Source organism: Oncorhynchus tshawytscha, linkage group LG07 (assembly GCF_018296145.1).
Source record: "Oncorhynchus tshawytscha isolate Ot180627B linkage group LG07, Otsh_v2.0, whole genome shotgun sequence".
Lineage (NCBI taxonomy): Eukaryota > Metazoa > Chordata > Actinopteri > Salmoniformes > Salmonidae > Oncorhynchus > Oncorhynchus tshawytscha.
In genome coordinates this window covers 30057968-30076420 of record NC_056435.1, presented here as the reverse complement: position 1 = coordinate 30076420, position 18453 = coordinate 30057968, and the positions used below count along the sequence as shown (strand labels likewise).

Genomic DNA, 18453 nt, shown 5'->3' with positions numbered 1-18453 from the left:
TCTTCTTTTTCTTTCCAAGTGTGACTGTAGCTTTAAAATTGAGAAAGCTCTGTGTACGGAGCTGCATGTGGTCCCCTCAGGTCACAGAGTTTTGTGACACACGGAAACCAGCAAGAACGTGAGCTGTGTTCTAAACAAACAGTCCTGTTGGCTACGCTTCAGGCACTGCATGCTCCCCTACTCAGCCTCGCACAGGACCACCAAAACAAACACACAATGGCTAATTGGCAAGATGATCCTAATTATTCAAGAATTACATAAGCAGGGATGGATGAGAAATTAGAACAACTTACAGACTAAGAGCTAATATTGTTCTAAATAAAATAGTATGCTCTTTGACGCCATGGGGAAACTAAAGCTGATAAACTATTGAAAAACCTAAAGAGGAGTGCGATGTGATGAAATAGCTTCAGTTCATCTTCCCATCTGCCATGGAGCCTTAAGTGGAGCTACAGAAGTCAATGTGGAAGAGCTATCAAATTTAAATGTCTTCATATTTTAAAGTGAGTGAAATGGGATCATCTTTATCTGTAGTTAACTATTAGGTACATAGCAATGGTACCCATCACTCTATCTGGGGAGTGGGACTCACATTCTAAAAATTCAGAGCCAATGTTCACTTAGTAGAGTGGTGTGTCACACATACACAGCATGTCATCCTTCAGGACTCCTTTTAAAATAGAGTGTGCTTGTCTGGAGAGGATTCACCTGAGGGCTAGCCAGGTTAGACACACTCAAGCCACGCCAAATTTCATCAACTCACTGGGTAGTGACCATGGCTCAGCTAGGCTCGGTTGCAATAGGGCATGAACGCCCCGAGGATCCTCACCTCTCGGAGGCAAAGACAAAGCGGAGCAGAGTGGCACTTATGTGTGGCTGAGGGACGGCATGGCACTCCTCTCCTCTGAAAGGCTACCATGCTCATGCCATGTCTGCCTCTGACATGCCAGCCAGCAGCTGCCTGACTGGAGAGCGAGGGGTTAAATTCCATGCCTTGGCAGGCAGGAAGCTATGAGGCAGATCTGGTTTAATTATGTTAATTAATTCATCAGACGCTGTTGAGAGGAGCTGGTAATCTCCCTGGGCATGGGGATACGGAATATGTGAAAACTGTATCTCATTATTTGTGTGTCCACATGTCAATGTAATTTGTAATTGCCATTTGTCTATCCACGCAGGCGTGAACTTAGCATGACCACGACGTGGGAGGGGTTCAACTCTGATATCAACTTCAACTTTGATCCATTAATTAATTTTTTTTCCAGCTATAGCCATACAATGAACCTTGGGTGAATAATGAATCCATAAAACAGTGATAAATGATTCTCTAAAACAATTTGGCAGAGACGAGCGCAGAACAAATGACAGTGCTCGTCTATCAAAAGGAACACATATTTTCGCCAAAGAGTAGTCAGTCTCTTATCGTTAATTGAAGGCATGAGGAATTCAGATGAACATTTTACTGGTGCGAAGGCTTGCCCTTGGTTAATGCCAGCCAACTCACTACAAATGATTTCAGGGCACAAGATTCATAAATATGTATGCAAATTAAATTAACGCAAAGAGAGATGATTAAAAAAATGATCTCCCTTGGGGTGGAGAAATTAGAAGTTTAAGGGATGAAAAGTAAAAACACGTTTAATTTATCAGGCTTCTTCCACCATTGAAACAGCTCTTCACCTTTATGTTGTCTTACGAATAAGATCACAATTCTTATGGGCTGTCTGATAGACAGGGAGTGAAAAGATAAATGGAAGAGTAAACATAACTTGAAGCAATGGAAGTTAAATACAGCCTACTGAAGCATCGCTTCAATGTTAAAACTGCTGCTAAGATTTGATCCCAACAGTACTCTTCTTGAATACACGTTTAATAAAGTAGCCTACAGTGTGAGGGTAGGGCGTTTAGGAGGTAGCTAACCTATTATACAAAGATTATACAGAGTTTCCAAATGAGGCGTATTATTTTGCAGTCTGACACACTGTGTGAAACAATCAATCCTAGAATAGCCTCACAGCAGTTGTCCACTGCTCCTGATGACTCACCCCTCCTACTCTGTCGAAATGGTCAGCATCCCCATGGAAGTCTATGAGCTGCCCGTTGAAGGCCCAGGAGAAAGACACATCCAAGGCTGGATCGCTGGCTATCTGGCAGGGCAGCACGATACTTTCGCCAACAATGATCTCCATGTTAGCAGGCCGCTGGGTGATTCTGGTGGGCTCTGTCCAGACAATGACAGCTTAGTATGCATCTTAATACTCTCTGGGTGGGAACCATTACACTCAAACAACTCTAGTGTAACTATATCATACTATCATTACGACAAGGATCATCATAGCTACGTGTATCTTGGTTCTAGCACTTAACTTTCAAAACATTTCTGGTTGACTCTTCGTATTTGCATGGTCAATTTGGGGGGAAATGTTTGAAGTAGGATTATGCAAGCAGAATGCATTTCCAATGCTGGCTGTAGAGAATTGGATGCAGTGGACTATGGGAGCCTTGTAAGGGAAAGGTCAGGATAATTACATTCCATTAGATTAAAGGGATCAGCTGTTGGAGTAAAACTTTAAATAAGCGAATGAGAAAAACAAGGGAGGTGGAGACAGACGTTTACAACACATGTACCAGATATCTGCATCTGCACGTTAGGTCTCCACATCCATAAGTAATGACCGTTACTTAATTGCAGTACAATAAATGATTGCCTATTTAAGCACCATTGCAATTGCTTTAATTCGAAAATAACAACTGTGACTGTGTTAAGTTGTACAGACAAAATAGTCAGAATCACTTTCATTAGATGTTAGGCTGGAATTATTAGTACATTTATCAACACAAAGAAGTACATACAAATATCAGACAGTACACTCTAAAAAATGCTGGGTTGTTGGATGACCCAACTACTGGGTTGCAGGCAGTGGGCCACTGGGTTGTTTTCTTTAAAAAGTGCAAGGTTGGGTTGTTGATGCTGGGTTAATAATGCTGGGTAATTGAGATATGGGGCAGAAAACAGAAGGTGTGGCTTAGTAGGGGCATGGGTTTCAGATGGTTCTTTTTGCCAACTTGTAAAGGTAAATGTCATTCCTGTTCATCCGTTGTGTTGTACTGTTGTCACGTTAAGGTTAAACACTAACAGTTTTGTAGCTTCACTGAAGCTTATTGAAGTGTGGGCTGCAAGGAGCCTAGTGGTTAGAGCGTTAGGCCAGTATCCGAAAAGTCGCTGGTTTGAATACCCGAGCCTGCAAGGTGAAAAATCCGTCGACGTTCCCTAGTTTTGGGGGCGATGCCTCAGGGATTATTGGGAGAATATGTTATGAGAGCTCACCTGTGATAAACAGCCTTCCAGTGGTGCTTGCAGTTCCAAACGGATTCTTAGCGATGCACGTGTAGCTTCCCGCATCCCTCCTGGTTACATTGGCAATCTTCAGTGTCCCGTTGGGGAGCAGAGTAATCCTGGGGGATGAGTAGCAGAGATTCAGAGCTTGTGCTTGGGTAGAGAACAGAAGTGCCGTGTCTAAATCCAGTCCAAGTGCTAGGACGCATCATCGCCTTCCTTTCAACACCATTTACACCGTACACCGTTTCCTTCTATTCCAGAGGAAAGTCCAACTGTCATTTCAGAAAATGGACTTTGCATTTTTCAATTTCCTATGAAGATTGGTGTCCTAATGCCAATCCTTCCACCCAGGTTTGTCATCCAAAAGACTAAATGACTGAAATGTAAGTCTTCGCATATACTAAGCATTCATCATGCACAGATGCTGCATACTACTTTACCGGGCTTTGTTGTCTTCTCATTAGCCTGTACTCCTATTCATCCACACATCTGACAATATTCTAATCACACATAACCGCACTTTGTGAATGAGTGAGAATTCATGCTGAGTTCCACACTACCTCTCGTTTCTCTGCACGATCTCATTGCCTTTCTTCCACAGGCTAATTGCCCGGGGCGAGGCTTGGGGCTTGCACTCCAAAGCCACATCACTGCCTGAGCGAGCTTTTAGCAGGGCCTTCAGTGGATTCTTGGAGAAACTGGGAGGTGATGCTAGAGAAGATGCAGGGGGTGGAAAAAACGCAAAGAAGACAACTTGAACCAACTCCCAGATCAAATGGGCTGAGCTGAGATTGACTCTCATTCCCTCCCTCCTTCCCCTACCCTCTGGCATAAAAGCCATTATTTCCATAGGAACTGCTCCAGGGCTTCAGCGATGAACCCCCCCAGTCCTCACTACACAGTATGAGATTCTCTAAACTTTTGGCTTCATCTGTCATCATCATGTTTTGTCAGCCATCATCTGAGACCCCCAGTGTCATTAAATATCAAGACAGAATTGGATTTCTCATCCAGTAGGTCAGATAGAACTCATCAAAGCTCTCCAAATAAATCGATATGTCATCTACATGAGAAAGCCCTCTGATGCCACTATGCAACGTATCTGTAGCATCAAAATCAATATAATGAAATGATTGAAACTAAAATGAGACACTCCATCAGATTCAGATTTTCTTTTCTGGAGCCGAAGTGGCATTAAATGAGGCAGCAGAGTGATTTTTGAAAAGGGTAATCGCAGGATGCTAGTTGTACCTTTAAGAATATGATCAAACACACAGCAAGATAGACACAGATAAAAAGCGGAGAGGAAAGCAATCTTACCTAACACCATTAGCTCAGCGCTGGAATAAATAATGCCATGTTTGTTTTCAGCCACACACTGATACATCCCGGTGTCTGACAGGTTTAATGCTGCTATGGAGAGAGCCCCGTTTTCAATTTGTCTCCGGCCCTGTGGATGAGAAAGCAGACAGATCTGTATACGTATTGCTGGAGCAGTCTAATATGTCCACAGGCGCAAATGCAATTACTTGTACACTATGAAGAGACGAAGAAAGCAAGAGAGAAGAAGACTTTTTTTATTTTAAATCCCTCTGTTGCAGTATGTATGCTCAGATTGGGGCTAAAAAATGCTGACCTGCAGCTTCAATGAAAAGGGAAAAAAAAGCAATGTTGACAATACCAGTAGAACACTAATAAGCAATTTATTTTCCATGGCCATCCAGTTGGAAAAGCCACTAAGACAGGTCTGATTTTTTTTTGCTGATGTCTTACTCAGACTGAATTTTAACCCCATCAGCTGTTCAGAGAGCCTGAACCACGGCACATTATGGTGGAGATGTTGATGTGATGTGTCTGTGGGACAGGTCCCTCAAATCGGATCCATCACAGTGCTGTGAAGGGGGGGGGATGAACGATCTGCATGCTCAGAGCTGGTGGTTGCCAGGGCTCCATACATACCTCTGCCATTAGGTTGTCTCCATTCTTCAGCCAGCTGTAGGAGGGCTTGGGCTTCCCGTTAGCCTTACACTCCCAGAACAGATTCTCCTCAATGGACAGGGCCCCATCGATCATTGTCTGGAGCCAATGGGGCTTCGCTATGAAAAGAGGGAATATGCAAATGCCAGGGACATGGATTCAAAAGACATTATGACGATTAAAAGGACAACTGAGTCAAGACTGAAAATGAATTGTTATCACGGACCACTGAAATAATATAAGCATTGAATGAATATTCCATCATTTCACACAATTACTATGCTAATCTCACTGAGCATTCCAAACAGCCAGGTTTTCTATCAGACGTCCAAGGCCACAGCCAGTATTCCGACTGGAAGCCTCCATAAAAAATGGGGATATCTATTACAACAGCACGTTGACTCATAAGTCTCTCTGGATTTGAAATGGATCACTTACCATGGAAGGAGATACGACCTCGTGCAGCGTTTTTGCCTCTGCTATTTTCTGCCACACACTCATACGTCCCAGTGTCTTCCTGCTGGAAATTTTGAATTTCAAGGACTGCGTTGGAGTTCTTCATCTTCACCTTACTGGGAAACGGGACGCCACTGGTTCTCCTCCAACTTATTTCTGGGACTGGGCTGCAATATTAGGAATGAAAAAAAGCCCTAATGACGACGACTGTCTGAGGTGGAAAAAATGTGATTAACTGTACAGAAGCTTCTACTGTGTAATGGAATTCAATTATTCTCTAAGGATGAGGCTGCCAAAACCTTTACAATTACTGTAACCATACAAATCTGTCTCTCATCCATTTTTCACTGTCTCAAATTTCTACGGCTTTGCCTTCCTGGGAGATGTATGAAAGGACATTTGATTTTCACATCCTTACGATGTGATATTGCTTTCTGTAGCCCCTTGGGAATCTGTGATATTTGTTTGTTTATCCCCATTAGCTTTTGCAGAGGCAGTAGCTATTCTTCCTGGGGTACAAAAATCCCAAAACATGACAAGTAACAAAGTACTGATAAACTGACAGACAAGAGCAGTCACACACATTTTAAATACAATGATATGCAAACAATTCAAAAAGACCATACTAAAAAAGACAAATACCACAAAAATGTGTGTTAGATCGTGTCTGTGTGTGCGTGTGTTTGTGTGTCACCTGACAGTCCCCGCCGTTCCATGAGATGTTGTTTAATATATTTTTTAAAGGTAATTTTTCTGTTTTCTTCAATAATTGGAGATAGAAGGGAGTTCCACGCGATCATGGCTCTGTATAATACTGTGTGTTGCCGTGGATTTGTTTTGGATCCCGGGTGGCACATCTTGTGGGTGTCTGAGCTGAATGTTATTTGATTATGCAGAAAATCTGGAATTTTCATTACAGTAATACTTCTCATAAAAACGAGATGAGAAGCAGTTAATCTCTCGTCAACCCTCAACCAGGAAAGACAGGCATACATGTTGTTGATGTTAGTTCTGTGTGTGCAGTTAAGGGAAAGCCCTTTTGCTGCTCAGTTTTGAGCCAGCTGCAGCTTTGCTGGTTCTTTATTTGCTGCACTTGACCATATTACCAGGCATTAATCAAAATGGAACAAGACCAGAGCCTGAACAACTAGTACAGTTGATTTTCTTCACAACAACTGATAATTAACAACTGATTATTAACCATCCAATGTTACACCTAGGAGTTCAGCTTCCTCAACTTGCTCAATGGTCACACCATTTGTACACAACTCCAGTTGAGGTTTAGGTCTTAGAGAACGCTTTGAACCAAATAAAATTGTTTTAGTTTTAGATGTATTTAAGACCAGTTTATTATTAATCACCCATTCTGATAGGGACTGTAAATCCTTATTTGGAATTTCAGTGAGCTCACTGGCTTCGGGTGCTGACATGTAGAGTGTGGAATCATCCGCATGCATAGTCATTCTAGCTTGTGTAAGACCAGTGGCAAATCATTTGTAAAAATAGAAAAGAGTAACAGCCCAAGGCAACTGCCTTGAGGGACTCCGTACTGTACATATCTGATGTTAGAGAAGCTTCCATTGAAGAACTCTCTCTGGGTTCTATTGGATACATAACTCTCCAACCATGTCATGGCAGGTGATGTAAAGCCATAGCAAGTCAGTTTCTTCGTAAAATCACATCCTGCACTGAAATCCATGTATTTTAAACAATCATCTGTCATTGGAGTCAGTGCAGTACAAGTGCATGCCCTTCTCTACAGTATATGCATGCTGAAAGTCAGTAGCTAACTTGTTCTCAGAAGAATAGCATTGTATTTGGTCACACAAATGATTTCCATTAGTTTACAAAGAGTGGGCAGCAAACTGATTGGGTGTCTGTTAGAGCTGGCAAGGGTGCTTTACTATTTTTAGGCAGTGGAATGACTTTAGCTTCCTCCCACGTCTATGTACACACACCTCTTTAGGTTTTGGTTAGAGATATAGCAAATAGGGGTGGCAATACAGTCCACTACCATTCTCAATAGTTTCCAATCAAGGTTGTCTATATCTGGTGGCTTATCATTATTGATGGATACCAATAGTTTTTCCAGCTCTACCACACTAAGTTGACCAAATTGAAAACAGCACTCCTTCTCTTTCATTATTAGATATTTTATACAAATATATGATGGTTCACTGTTCAATATTTTCATTTCACTTAAGTTTTTCCACTTTACTAGCGAAATAGTAATTGAAATGATTGGCAATATCAAAAGTTTAAAAAAATAAATAAATTACCCATCAACTTTAATGAACGATGGAGATTAATTGGTTTTTCTGCCGATGATATAACATAAAGTACGCCAAAGTTTTTACCCATTGTGTTTTATGTCATTTATCTTGGTTTGGTAATATAGTGTACAAAAATGTCTCAATTTAAACTATGTCAACTAATCAGCTGAGCAGCTTGACTTGTTTGCTACCTCTTTTGCATAATTTCTTTGAACCATAATATTTTTCTATTAATCATCAATCCAGAGGGTTCCAACAGCTCTCACAGTTAATTTATTAACAGGTGCATGAATCATGTCACACGTACTTCCAGTGTTGCATCTGGGTTCACTTCCTCATACACATCAGGCCAACAGACATGTTATACATCTTCAACAAAAAGAGTCATGAGAAAACATTTTGTATCATCTCTTGTAAATTACTTTAGGCTCAACCTTTGGCACTTAGGCTTTCCTTCTTATTGCCACGATGTTATGGGAACGGATATTGTTTTCGAGCAAAGCTCTGCAGCATGAGTGAAGATCTGATCAATACAAGTGGATGTCACAGATCCAACACTATTGATATGCACTCTAGTTGTTTGAGTGATAACCTGGGTCATATTGCAGGCGTTAGTCACAGTCAGAAAGATTTCTCTTGAGAGGACAGCTAGTTGCTAACCAGTCAATATTCAGGTCAACCAGAAAATAGACCTCTGTTTAACATCACACACATTATCAAGCATTGCACACATATTATCCAAAATACTGACTGTTACGACTTGGTGGCTTATAGCAGCACCCCAAAAGAAGAGGCTTTAGATGAGGCAGGTGAACTTGCAACCACAAAACTTCAACATTTGACTTAAGCTCTCTAAGCTTTATAGGAATATGGCTCTGAATTTACACTGAGTGTACAACACATTAGGAACTCTTTCCATGACAAGTTTGACTAGGTGAATCCAGGTGAAAGCTATGATCCCTTATTGATGTCACTTGTTAAATCCACTTCAGTCATTGTAGATGAAGAGGAGGAGACAGGGTAAAGAAGGATTTTTAAGCCTTGAGACAATTGAGACATGGATTAAGTATGTGTGCCATTCAGAGGGTGAATGGGCAAGACAAAATAATGCCTTTGAGCAGGTTGTGCCAGGCACACCAGTTTGAGTGTGTCAAGAAATGCAACGCTGCTGGGTATTTCACGCTCAACAGTTTCCTGTGTGTATCAAGAATATTCCACCACCTAAAGGACATCCAGCCAACTTGACACAACTGTGGGAAACGTTGGAGTCAACATGGGCCAGCATCCCTGTAGAACGCTTCAGAATTTTAAAACTTCATTTCCATTGAACATTCCATACAAATAAAATCATTTGAGTTAATTATATGAAGAGTGCCTTGGTCCTCCTTTCTTTTTGATGACCAATTTACCCATCTTCTGCCTACCAAAATCTACTATTATCTTAGCAGCGCTTCCCTTCCTCCTTTTTCTACAAGTTAATCACAGCACTTGTGTAGTGCTTAGAGGAAGCAGCTCCACAGTCATTTTTTCTGTGTTTTGGGGACATTTTACAACTCATACTATGGATTTTACCCAAGAGGCTACAAGATTTTCCTATTCCCATGAAGAGGGTCAAAATATTATTACCACTGCCTCGTTGCTAGATGAGATGACAGCCACAGAGAATACTGGAACGGACTCGAACAAGGCTTACAGAGACTTGCAACACATTATGGAGAAAGACACCAAACTTGACCTCAATTCTATGAGCATGTCTGACTATTGGAGAAAGGGCCTAATCCCCAGAGGCCTCCGTATTATGAAGTTTCCAGCTAATGGAGCACAAGGTAAGACTGAATTTAGAGATAAATGGGAGGCTATTCTCAACATGTGTTCTTTTGACCTAATGCTACTTCTAATAGAGGAAGCGATAAAGGACATATAGTCCAAACAGAAGTTGAAGAAGTAAAAAGGAAAATTACAGAACACAGTGACAATTCTAACAAAGCACAATGTGATGAGATTTTGAAAGAGGAAATAGACACATTCACTCTGACATTGAAGCAAGACAAGCTAAGGACATTTAGAAGAGATGCAGTAGACTACAGAGATGGCAAGGTATTTTCCTGGAGAAAACCAACCCACAAGATCTGTTTATTTCAACTTTATGAGCAGTGGCGATGAGGCTCACCCCAGACACTCAGAGGCTGGCTCCTCCAGGAAGAGTAGCCACACAGGATCCCCAACAAGAGAGGGAGAGGACCCGGAAGAGGTCAACACGGAAGGGGAGGAAGAAATCAAGACTATCCAACCACATGGAGCAGGACCAGAACAAGGCTGTGATCAACAATCCTGGAGAACCCCTTTCTGATGATTGTGTAAGGGTTGTCTTAAGGGCTGTCCTTTGCCCCCATATACTCAACAAATGAATTAAATACAAAGATAGACATATTTTGATTCTACAGGAATCTACATCTGAAGGCCTGATATAAGCAAAACAACTCTCCAACTACAGACACCAGTGTTTCAGGTCAGGCAGTTTCTGTGCCCTCAAAAAAACATTTGAAGCCCAAGTCCACCTTTTGTCCCATTGTCCAGAATGCCACACTAAATACACTTGCCAAGAAGATGGATTTTGATGTGGAGAATCCGTTTAAGGGTAAAATTGACTCTAACCAAACGCAACATAATCCAAGACAGAGAGGGATGCAGTTGAATCATTGTCCAAAAATGTATGGATTGTGGTTTAAAAAGCAGAGCAAGGTGGCGCTATAGTAGTGTGGAGTAAAGACAAATGTGACAGAAGCCTACCGTCAATTAGACAATGATGAATTCTACCAATCTCTTACCTTGAACCATACAGAGGACCTAAAAACTGAATTGAAAGGGATCCTCACAGAGGCTTAGGAGAATGGCTACATTTCAGACACTGAGTTCAAATGTATTTTCCATGGCAGTCAGCATATGGCTTCTTTTTTATCTTCTTCCAAAAATCCACAAGAATCTTGAAACCCTCTATGCACCATTTCCTGAGTACCCGGCCTGAGACTGAGATGCCTCCCACATAATTCATTGTCTCACTGACTGAATGGACTCTTAATCATAACATCTTTATCTTTCAGGACCGTATTCTTAAACAAGTCAAAGGATGTGCCATGGGAGCTTGCTAGCAGCCTTTCCTATGCTGGTTTGTACTTAGGTAAATGGGGAAATGACTTCATTTTGACCGGATTATACAGTGGGGACGCTATATTGATGATGCTTGCCTGTTCTGGTCTGGCTCAGAAGATGAACTTATTTCCTTCCACCAATACCTTAACAGCATTAACCCTAACATCAAACTAACTATGGGTTACAGCAAGGATAACATACATTTTTTTGGACCTTGACATTAGTAAAAATGACAAAGGTTGTTTGCACACATCAATCTTTAGGAAACCTTCAGATGGGAAAACCATTCTGAGGGCAGACAGCTTTCAAAAAAAGGCTAAAAGAGAATATTCAAATTCCAAAGTCAGAATTTGCCATCAGGAAAAAGATTACAGTGTCAAATCTGCTGAATTCGATAATCGCTTCTTGAATCGGGGCTACAGCGCTCAGGTCCTGAAAGATGCAGGTATAAGGGACGTGCGACTTGACAGAAATAACTTGTTGCAAGGGGAGTGCCTCCTGATGCATCAGAGAGTGTGTACTTTGTTACAAAATACAGCACTGAAGCAGAGAACAAATCATTCAAAAATAATTGTGGAATCATCCAAAGTGATACGCTACTGTCCTACCCTAAATGACAAATGAGTCCACATCCATCTTCCTGTTGACTCTCAACAAACTTGGCTAGACCACAAACCTATGGGTTCTTTTAAATGCAACCAGTGCAACCATTGCAGAAATATTGCACAGAAAAAATATTTTGTTGACACATCTTGGAGTATCAAGTCAAGCATTTCATTAACTGCAAAACCACTCATGTCACCTACAGATTGGAATGTCCACAGTCCAAGGTGTTCTACATTGGATGGACAACAAGACACCTTCAAGACCGCTTAGCGGAACACAAGTACGCCATATGGGTAGGCAATGAGGTCTACCCCATGGCAAGGCACTACAAGTCCTTACACTATGGCGACCCTGCCTCCCTACAAGCTATGGATATTGAACATGTTCCGACCTCAATTAGATAAGGAAAAAAACAGCTAAACCAAAGGGAACATTTTTGGATTTACAAACTATAGGCTACTAAGTACCCTGGTTTAAATGAGGATATGGATTTCTCACCTTTCAGTATCTGGGGTGACCACCATTTGCCTCATGAAGCGTGACATTCGCATAGAGCTGATCAGGCTGTTGATTGTGGCCTGTGGAATGTTGTACCACTCCTCTTCAATGGCTGTGCTAAGTTGCTGGTTATTGGCGGGAAATGGAACATGATGTTGTACATGTTGATTCAGAGTATCCCAAACATGCTCAATGGGTGACATGTCTGGTGAGTATACAGGCCATGGAACAACAGGGACATTTTCAGCTTCCAGGAATTGTGTACAGATCCTTGCGACATGGGGCTGTGCATTATCTTGCTGAAACTTGAGGTGATGGTGGCGGATTAATGGCACGACAGTGGGTATCAGGATCTCGTCATGGTATCTCTGTGCATTCAAATTGCCATCAGCAAACCTCTCTCCCACACGGTGCGACATGGTTTGTGGTTGTGAGGCCGGTTGGATATACTGCCAAATTCTCTAAAACAACGTTGGAGGCGGCTAATGGTAGAGACATTAACATTCAATTCTCTGGCAACAGCTCATGTGGACATTCCTGCAGGCAGCATGCCAATAGCACGCTCCCTCAAAACTTGAGACGTCTGTGTTATTGTGACGTAACAAAACTGCACATTTTAGAGAGGCCTTTAATTGTCCTCAGCACAAGGTGCACCTGTGTAATGAGCATGCTGTTTAATCAGCTTCTTGATACACCACACCTGTCAGGTGGATGGATTACCTTGGCAAAGAGTAAATGCTCATTAACAGGGATGTAAACTAACTTGTGCATTTGAGAGAAATACACTTTTTGTGCATATGGAACATTTCTGGGATCTTTAATTTCAGCTCATGAAACCAACACTTTACATGTTGAGTTTATATTTTCATTATATATAAAACCTTGTTTAGCTAACAGTCAATCAATCAGGCGCTTGTGAGTGTCAGTTGGTATATGTGTGCCTGTGCATATGTGATGTCGGGCTGAAGCTACTGATCCAGAAGCTTGGCTCTCTAACTCCTCCCAGGCTTTTGGGAGGGTGGACAATGAGCTTATGGTAGCTAATGTAAGCAATGCCCCCACGCTCTCTGGCAGCTTTCATAGCTGGGATAAGTTCTTTCCTCTGGCGAACAGCTTCAGAGAAGTCCTCGTTGAGGAAGATGTTGGTTTCTCTCAAGTTCTTGGCTCTCTCCTGAACAGCCATCTTGTCATTGAACCTTAGGAACTTGACCATTATTGGCCTGGGTAGGTCACCTGGGCTCGTAACAGGTTTTTCAGACGGTAGAAACGTAGGCTAACACAGGTACTCCACGCAATTCCAGCCTGCACAGCTCACAGGGCCGATGGAAACAGCCAAAAACAGCAGGGATTTAAACAGCCACAAGCACGGGACTATATGCAGCCCCAGCCACAAGGGCTAACTGCGTCTCGGGCTGTGTTCAAACGTTCAAGGAAACCTGGCTAGTTTGAAAGCTAGGCTAGCTGCTTCACCAATCAGCAGCTCTTCAGCCTTTAGGGTTTAGCAGTATCCCGGGACAGATAGTAGCAGTCCCAGCAACTGAGGCTAACTGCGTCGCGGGATCCAAACTAAACAGGTAAACAAAAACTTTCAAACTTTCAAAAACAACAAACCAAATTCTCTACTGTTCCGCTCTCAGCATGAGTCGCGCTCTGTTGACGTCACTGTGAGTTGGTTGCAGGATAAGGTTGTGGTTTGTGATACTTGACTTCAAGACTATAGGTGATATCACTAATATTCCAGCATCCTAAAAACAGCAACCTCATAATTCTCTCTACTACCGCATTGCAAGTGGTACCGGAGTGACAAGTCTAGGACAAAAATGCTTCTCAACAGTTTTTACCCCTAAGCCATAAGACTCCTGAACAGGTCATCAAATGGCTACCCGGACTATTTGCATTGTGTGCCCCCCAACCCCTCTTTTTACGCTGCTGCTATTCTCTGTTTATCATATATGCATAGTCACTTTAACTATGCATTCATGTACATACTACCTCAATTGGGCCAACCAACCAGTGCTGCCGCACATTGGCTAACCGGGCTATCTGCATTGTGTCCCACTCACAACCCGCCAACCCCTCTTTTACGCTACTGCTACTCTCTGTTCATCATATATGCATAGTCACTTTAACCATATCTACATGTACATACTACCTCAACCAGCCTGACTAACCGGTATGTAACCTCACTACTTTTATAGCCTCGCTACTATATATAGCCTGTCTTTTTACTGTTGTTTTTATTTCTTTACTTACCTATTGTTCACCTAATACCTTTTTTTGCACTATTGGTTAGAACCTGTAAGTAAGCATTTCACTGTCAGGTCTACATTGTATGTATTCGGCGTAAGTGACAAATAAACTTTGATTTGATTTGATTACAATGATATGTCTGACATATGCACAAACTTGCACATTCACTCCAACTTACTTTCCCAGAGCGAAACATTCCAGTTTCACCGTGGATCCCTTCGCAGCTGGAACAGTGTCAGGGAAATGAACTTCTATTTTGGGTTCATATTCACCCATTGCTCCTATGAAAGGGAGACAATACACAAACCAAATTTTGGCATCAATGATTAATGGCACACTCGCTTTACGCCCTGGAAAACAACAATAACATGGGCCCAGAAACACAAAGGTATTTGTGTGTGGAACAGAAGCGATCACTGAGAGGTTGGTAAGATGGAGAGAAACGGAAAAGGTTTGCAAAAGGTTCAAAGAAGGACACACCTGGGTGAAGGCAGGGATTAATCTCCTTTTCAGACTGAATCTTATATTCAAGCTGCTAGGAGGGCAACAGCTTCACCCTTTGACTTTACCTTTTGAGGGGGTAAGATTACTCTTGCTCTTTGACCACTTATACAATCAGCATTACAGGATATCTGGATAGAATGGTCTATTGTAGACTGCATAGACTGCCAATGTTTTATACATTGGGGCTTAATCTGGGCTTTTTTTTTTTAAAGCGGGGCAGTTTTTTGTGGTTGTGCTGTCTGATCAGTGTGTCTGTTTAAAGGATGGGATCTTACCATCATTCCTCAGGACCAGTGGTGTAGGAGAGCTGAGGACTTTCCCCTTAGTGATGCTGTTGTTGACCACACAGGTATAGTTTCCCACATCAGAAGGCTCCACTTTAGCAATGTACAGACTTCCTGTCTCCTGGGAGATGAATCGACGACTGTCTTGCTGAACAAAGTATGGGTACTCATTGAAGATCCATGCAAATGTCAGCTCTAGGAGGGAGAGGAACATGACAGTGTTAAATACAGTACAGTAGTATTAATATATTACAACACAGTAATGTGTTTGCAGGCATAGGAGTCTACATTGAACAATTCCCTTTAGAAAATATAATTTAGCATGTATGCTAAATAGCTCACAGTGTTGGTATTGCCCATTGATGAAATACTGTATTAGAAAACAAAAAGAAAAGCACACTGTAAGCAGATCATGTTGGCATTCCACACAATTTCCTTTTCCTTATTTCAGTTTCCTTCCAAGAAGATACCAGGGCAAATATATTAGAACAGCTATTGGTGCACAAAAAAAAGAGTGTCCAAAGGAAAGAGAGCGAAACAAAACGGATTACAGCGCCTCACTGGCACTCTCATGACACATGCCCTGTCCTCTACCCTGAGTAACTGGGGACAGGGCTTTTTTTCCAGGCTTGACTCATGCATGCCACACTTCTCCTCAGCCAACAGGCCTAGCTAAAGAACACAGAGCGCTGCCACACAGCAATACTGGGTCATCTTGAAAAGAGCCAGTGCACAGATTCATAGGAGCGAGGTACCGTAGCGAAAGCCTATCTACCGTGGCGTGGAGGCGAGAGCGCGTACGGAACTACAAAGGTGTGTATGCAGCGTACTGTCGCTCATCTCCTGTCCCCCTGGGAGGAGAACGCCTCGCAAACCTTGGCTCCTGGGATCACATCTTTGCAGTCGGTTCACTGAAGCCGAAACCAATTCATTCTGACGAAGCAAAGCAAGACCGGGGATCCCTGACTCTGAGCTATGTGGCCGTAATGAACAGTGATAGCATTCGTCAAGAAAATACAAATCAAGAGGAAAATGAAAATATAGTGCAACAACCTCTTTTCCTATTGAACACAATGGCTATTTATGTAACAAGCACAACGCTACAAACATGCAATAGCTATGACACAAAAATAAACATAATTGAGCCCCGGAGAATAAACACATATTTATGATGGCTCAGAGCCCTAATGCAGTCACTTTAGCTAGCAACAATATTTATTTTGTGGCCATGTCGATGTAACGTGAGATATAATGTGTCATTTGAGAGAGCCTCTATTCCAGCAGTTGAAGCCGCTGAGGCAGAGTAAAAACCTGCAGAGATGTCTTACAGTCAGTGGATAGTGATGGGTCCAACGAGTTCCATGTTTGTGTGTGGCATATTCATGCTTCACAGTGCAATGAGCACAGTGCCACACCTACTTGGTCTTATTCACTTGTTCAAATAGGGAAACAAACAAAAAATACTGTTATGGTGACAACAACATGCCTGGCAGAAGCTCATTTCTGAGTGAGAGGCTGTCGCATTGTGTTTCACACTGGCTACCCCAGGCCATTATCGCCTCCTCCAGCTGTACAAGACTGTATACACACACCTACTGTAGGCACACTTTAGGCCAATACATTAGAGAAGAACCAGCCACTCTACAATGTCATGTTAAAAGTGAGTGGTCCTGCAACAGGGTCAGCCTGTATGTAGGCAAAGTCCGTTATTCAATACTAAGCTAACTGGAATTGAGTAGTGTCGCGATCACACACACTTCAAATAGCCGTCTCGCATGTGCCGAGTCACTTCCTCTGTACAAGTTGAAAACAGTATGCAAGATAAATAAGATATTCCAGAAAGTGATTCTGTTTGTTTTCCCTCTATAGGGTGTAGAGTAAATTAGTTTACAAAATCCCTTTGAATTCTGCATTCCATTTAAGTTAGGATAAGTTACTATTGATTATCTAATACAGGTTTTATTAAAAGCACTTTACTCAGACCGTATTGCCTAATGATCAGGTTAAGACTCCAATTTGAGGAATATTTTTTCAATTGCCACCAGATTTGGCACTAATTGTAAGAAAGTTCAGAATGAAAAAGAAGGCCAGCTAAGCATATCTTTAGTCTGCAAACATCTGTGTGACTTAAGTTCATCTGAGGCTGCTAGCAAGAGCTCTAACAAATAATGTTTTATGAAAAAACTGATTAGGTTAGGAATGTGAGCACACCAAATAGCGCCTGTATATTCACTCATATACCGCATCAAAGATTTTAATTGGATACAGAGGAGAGGCATCTTCAGGTACTCATCAATATCTCTAATATGGAATAAAAACCTACCTCCAGAATGCATGGGTGGTCCACATAACAAAACCACTCCTTGGCCCTCTCGGACACTGACAGCACTCCGTGTCGTTTGGGTCTTGAAGTTATCTAGGTCTTATCAACACAAAAATCAAGGGTAAGCTTTAGTGTTATTACAGAAGACAGAACGGATAAATATAAAGCACAAACCTTAATATTACTCTATGTCTAAATGCAGCTGATAACTCAATCCGTATCAGCTAATGTGTTTCCCAGTTTGTATCAGTTATCTTGGTTTCTTTAAAGCGCTAAAATCCATGTACTGTAGGAAAACCATTTACAGGTACAGTAATGGATTGCTTTAGAACACCCCCAATGCTATCCAATACTTAGAAAGGCAACTGTAACATTAAATATTACTGATGGACTTATGGTATGTGATGGATACCTCACAACACACAGTCGTTGTGATAGCAGCAGGAGATTAAATTGCAAAGGGATAAAAAGAGGGGAGGAAGTTGGAGGGACTGCACAAACACGGAGCACATGACGAATAACAGGAATCAGTGCCAAGAGCAATAACCAACATCATTATTAAATGCAGTGTAATCTCGCCCTTAAAAGCACTAGCTTCCCTGTCGATACTCTGGGAGCAATTCATCCCTGCAAATGAAAGAGGAAAAGCTGCCTGACTGAGCTTGTACCTGGGCTGATGAAATGTTACTCTAGTTTAGTGAGTGATGGGTGAACTACTGTACCCCTGTCCCTACTGACTCTGCACCCTCGGGTTGGGCAGCCCTACAGTCGGGCCCCGAACACAAACAAAAT

At 42.0% G+C, this 18453-nt stretch overlaps 1 protein-coding gene across 1 annotated transcript in view; it reads right to left on the bottom strand.

Moving 5' to 3' along the window:
* The window catches only part of cntn3b (contactin 3b), a 68768-nt gene that overhangs the window by 15976 nt on the left and 34339 nt on the right, over window positions 1–18453 (bottom strand). The window contains exons 5-13 of the mRNA XM_042324280.1: window positions 17662–17760; window positions 15330–15533; window positions 14729–14831; window positions 5756–5940; window positions 5300–5436; window positions 4661–4790; window positions 3901–4051; window positions 3329–3456; window positions 2046–2221 (exon numbers count right to left, since the gene is read on the bottom strand). Coding sequence (XP_042180214.1) covers window positions 2046–2221; window positions 3329–3456; window positions 3901–4051; window positions 4661–4790; window positions 5300–5436; window positions 5756–5940; window positions 14729–14831; window positions 15330–15533; window positions 17662–17760 — 1313 coding nt within the window. The remainder of the gene's footprint in view (window positions 1–2045; window positions 2222–3328; window positions 3457–3900; window positions 4052–4660; window positions 4791–5299; window positions 5437–5755; window positions 5941–14728; window positions 14832–15329; window positions 15534–17661; window positions 17761–18453) is intronic.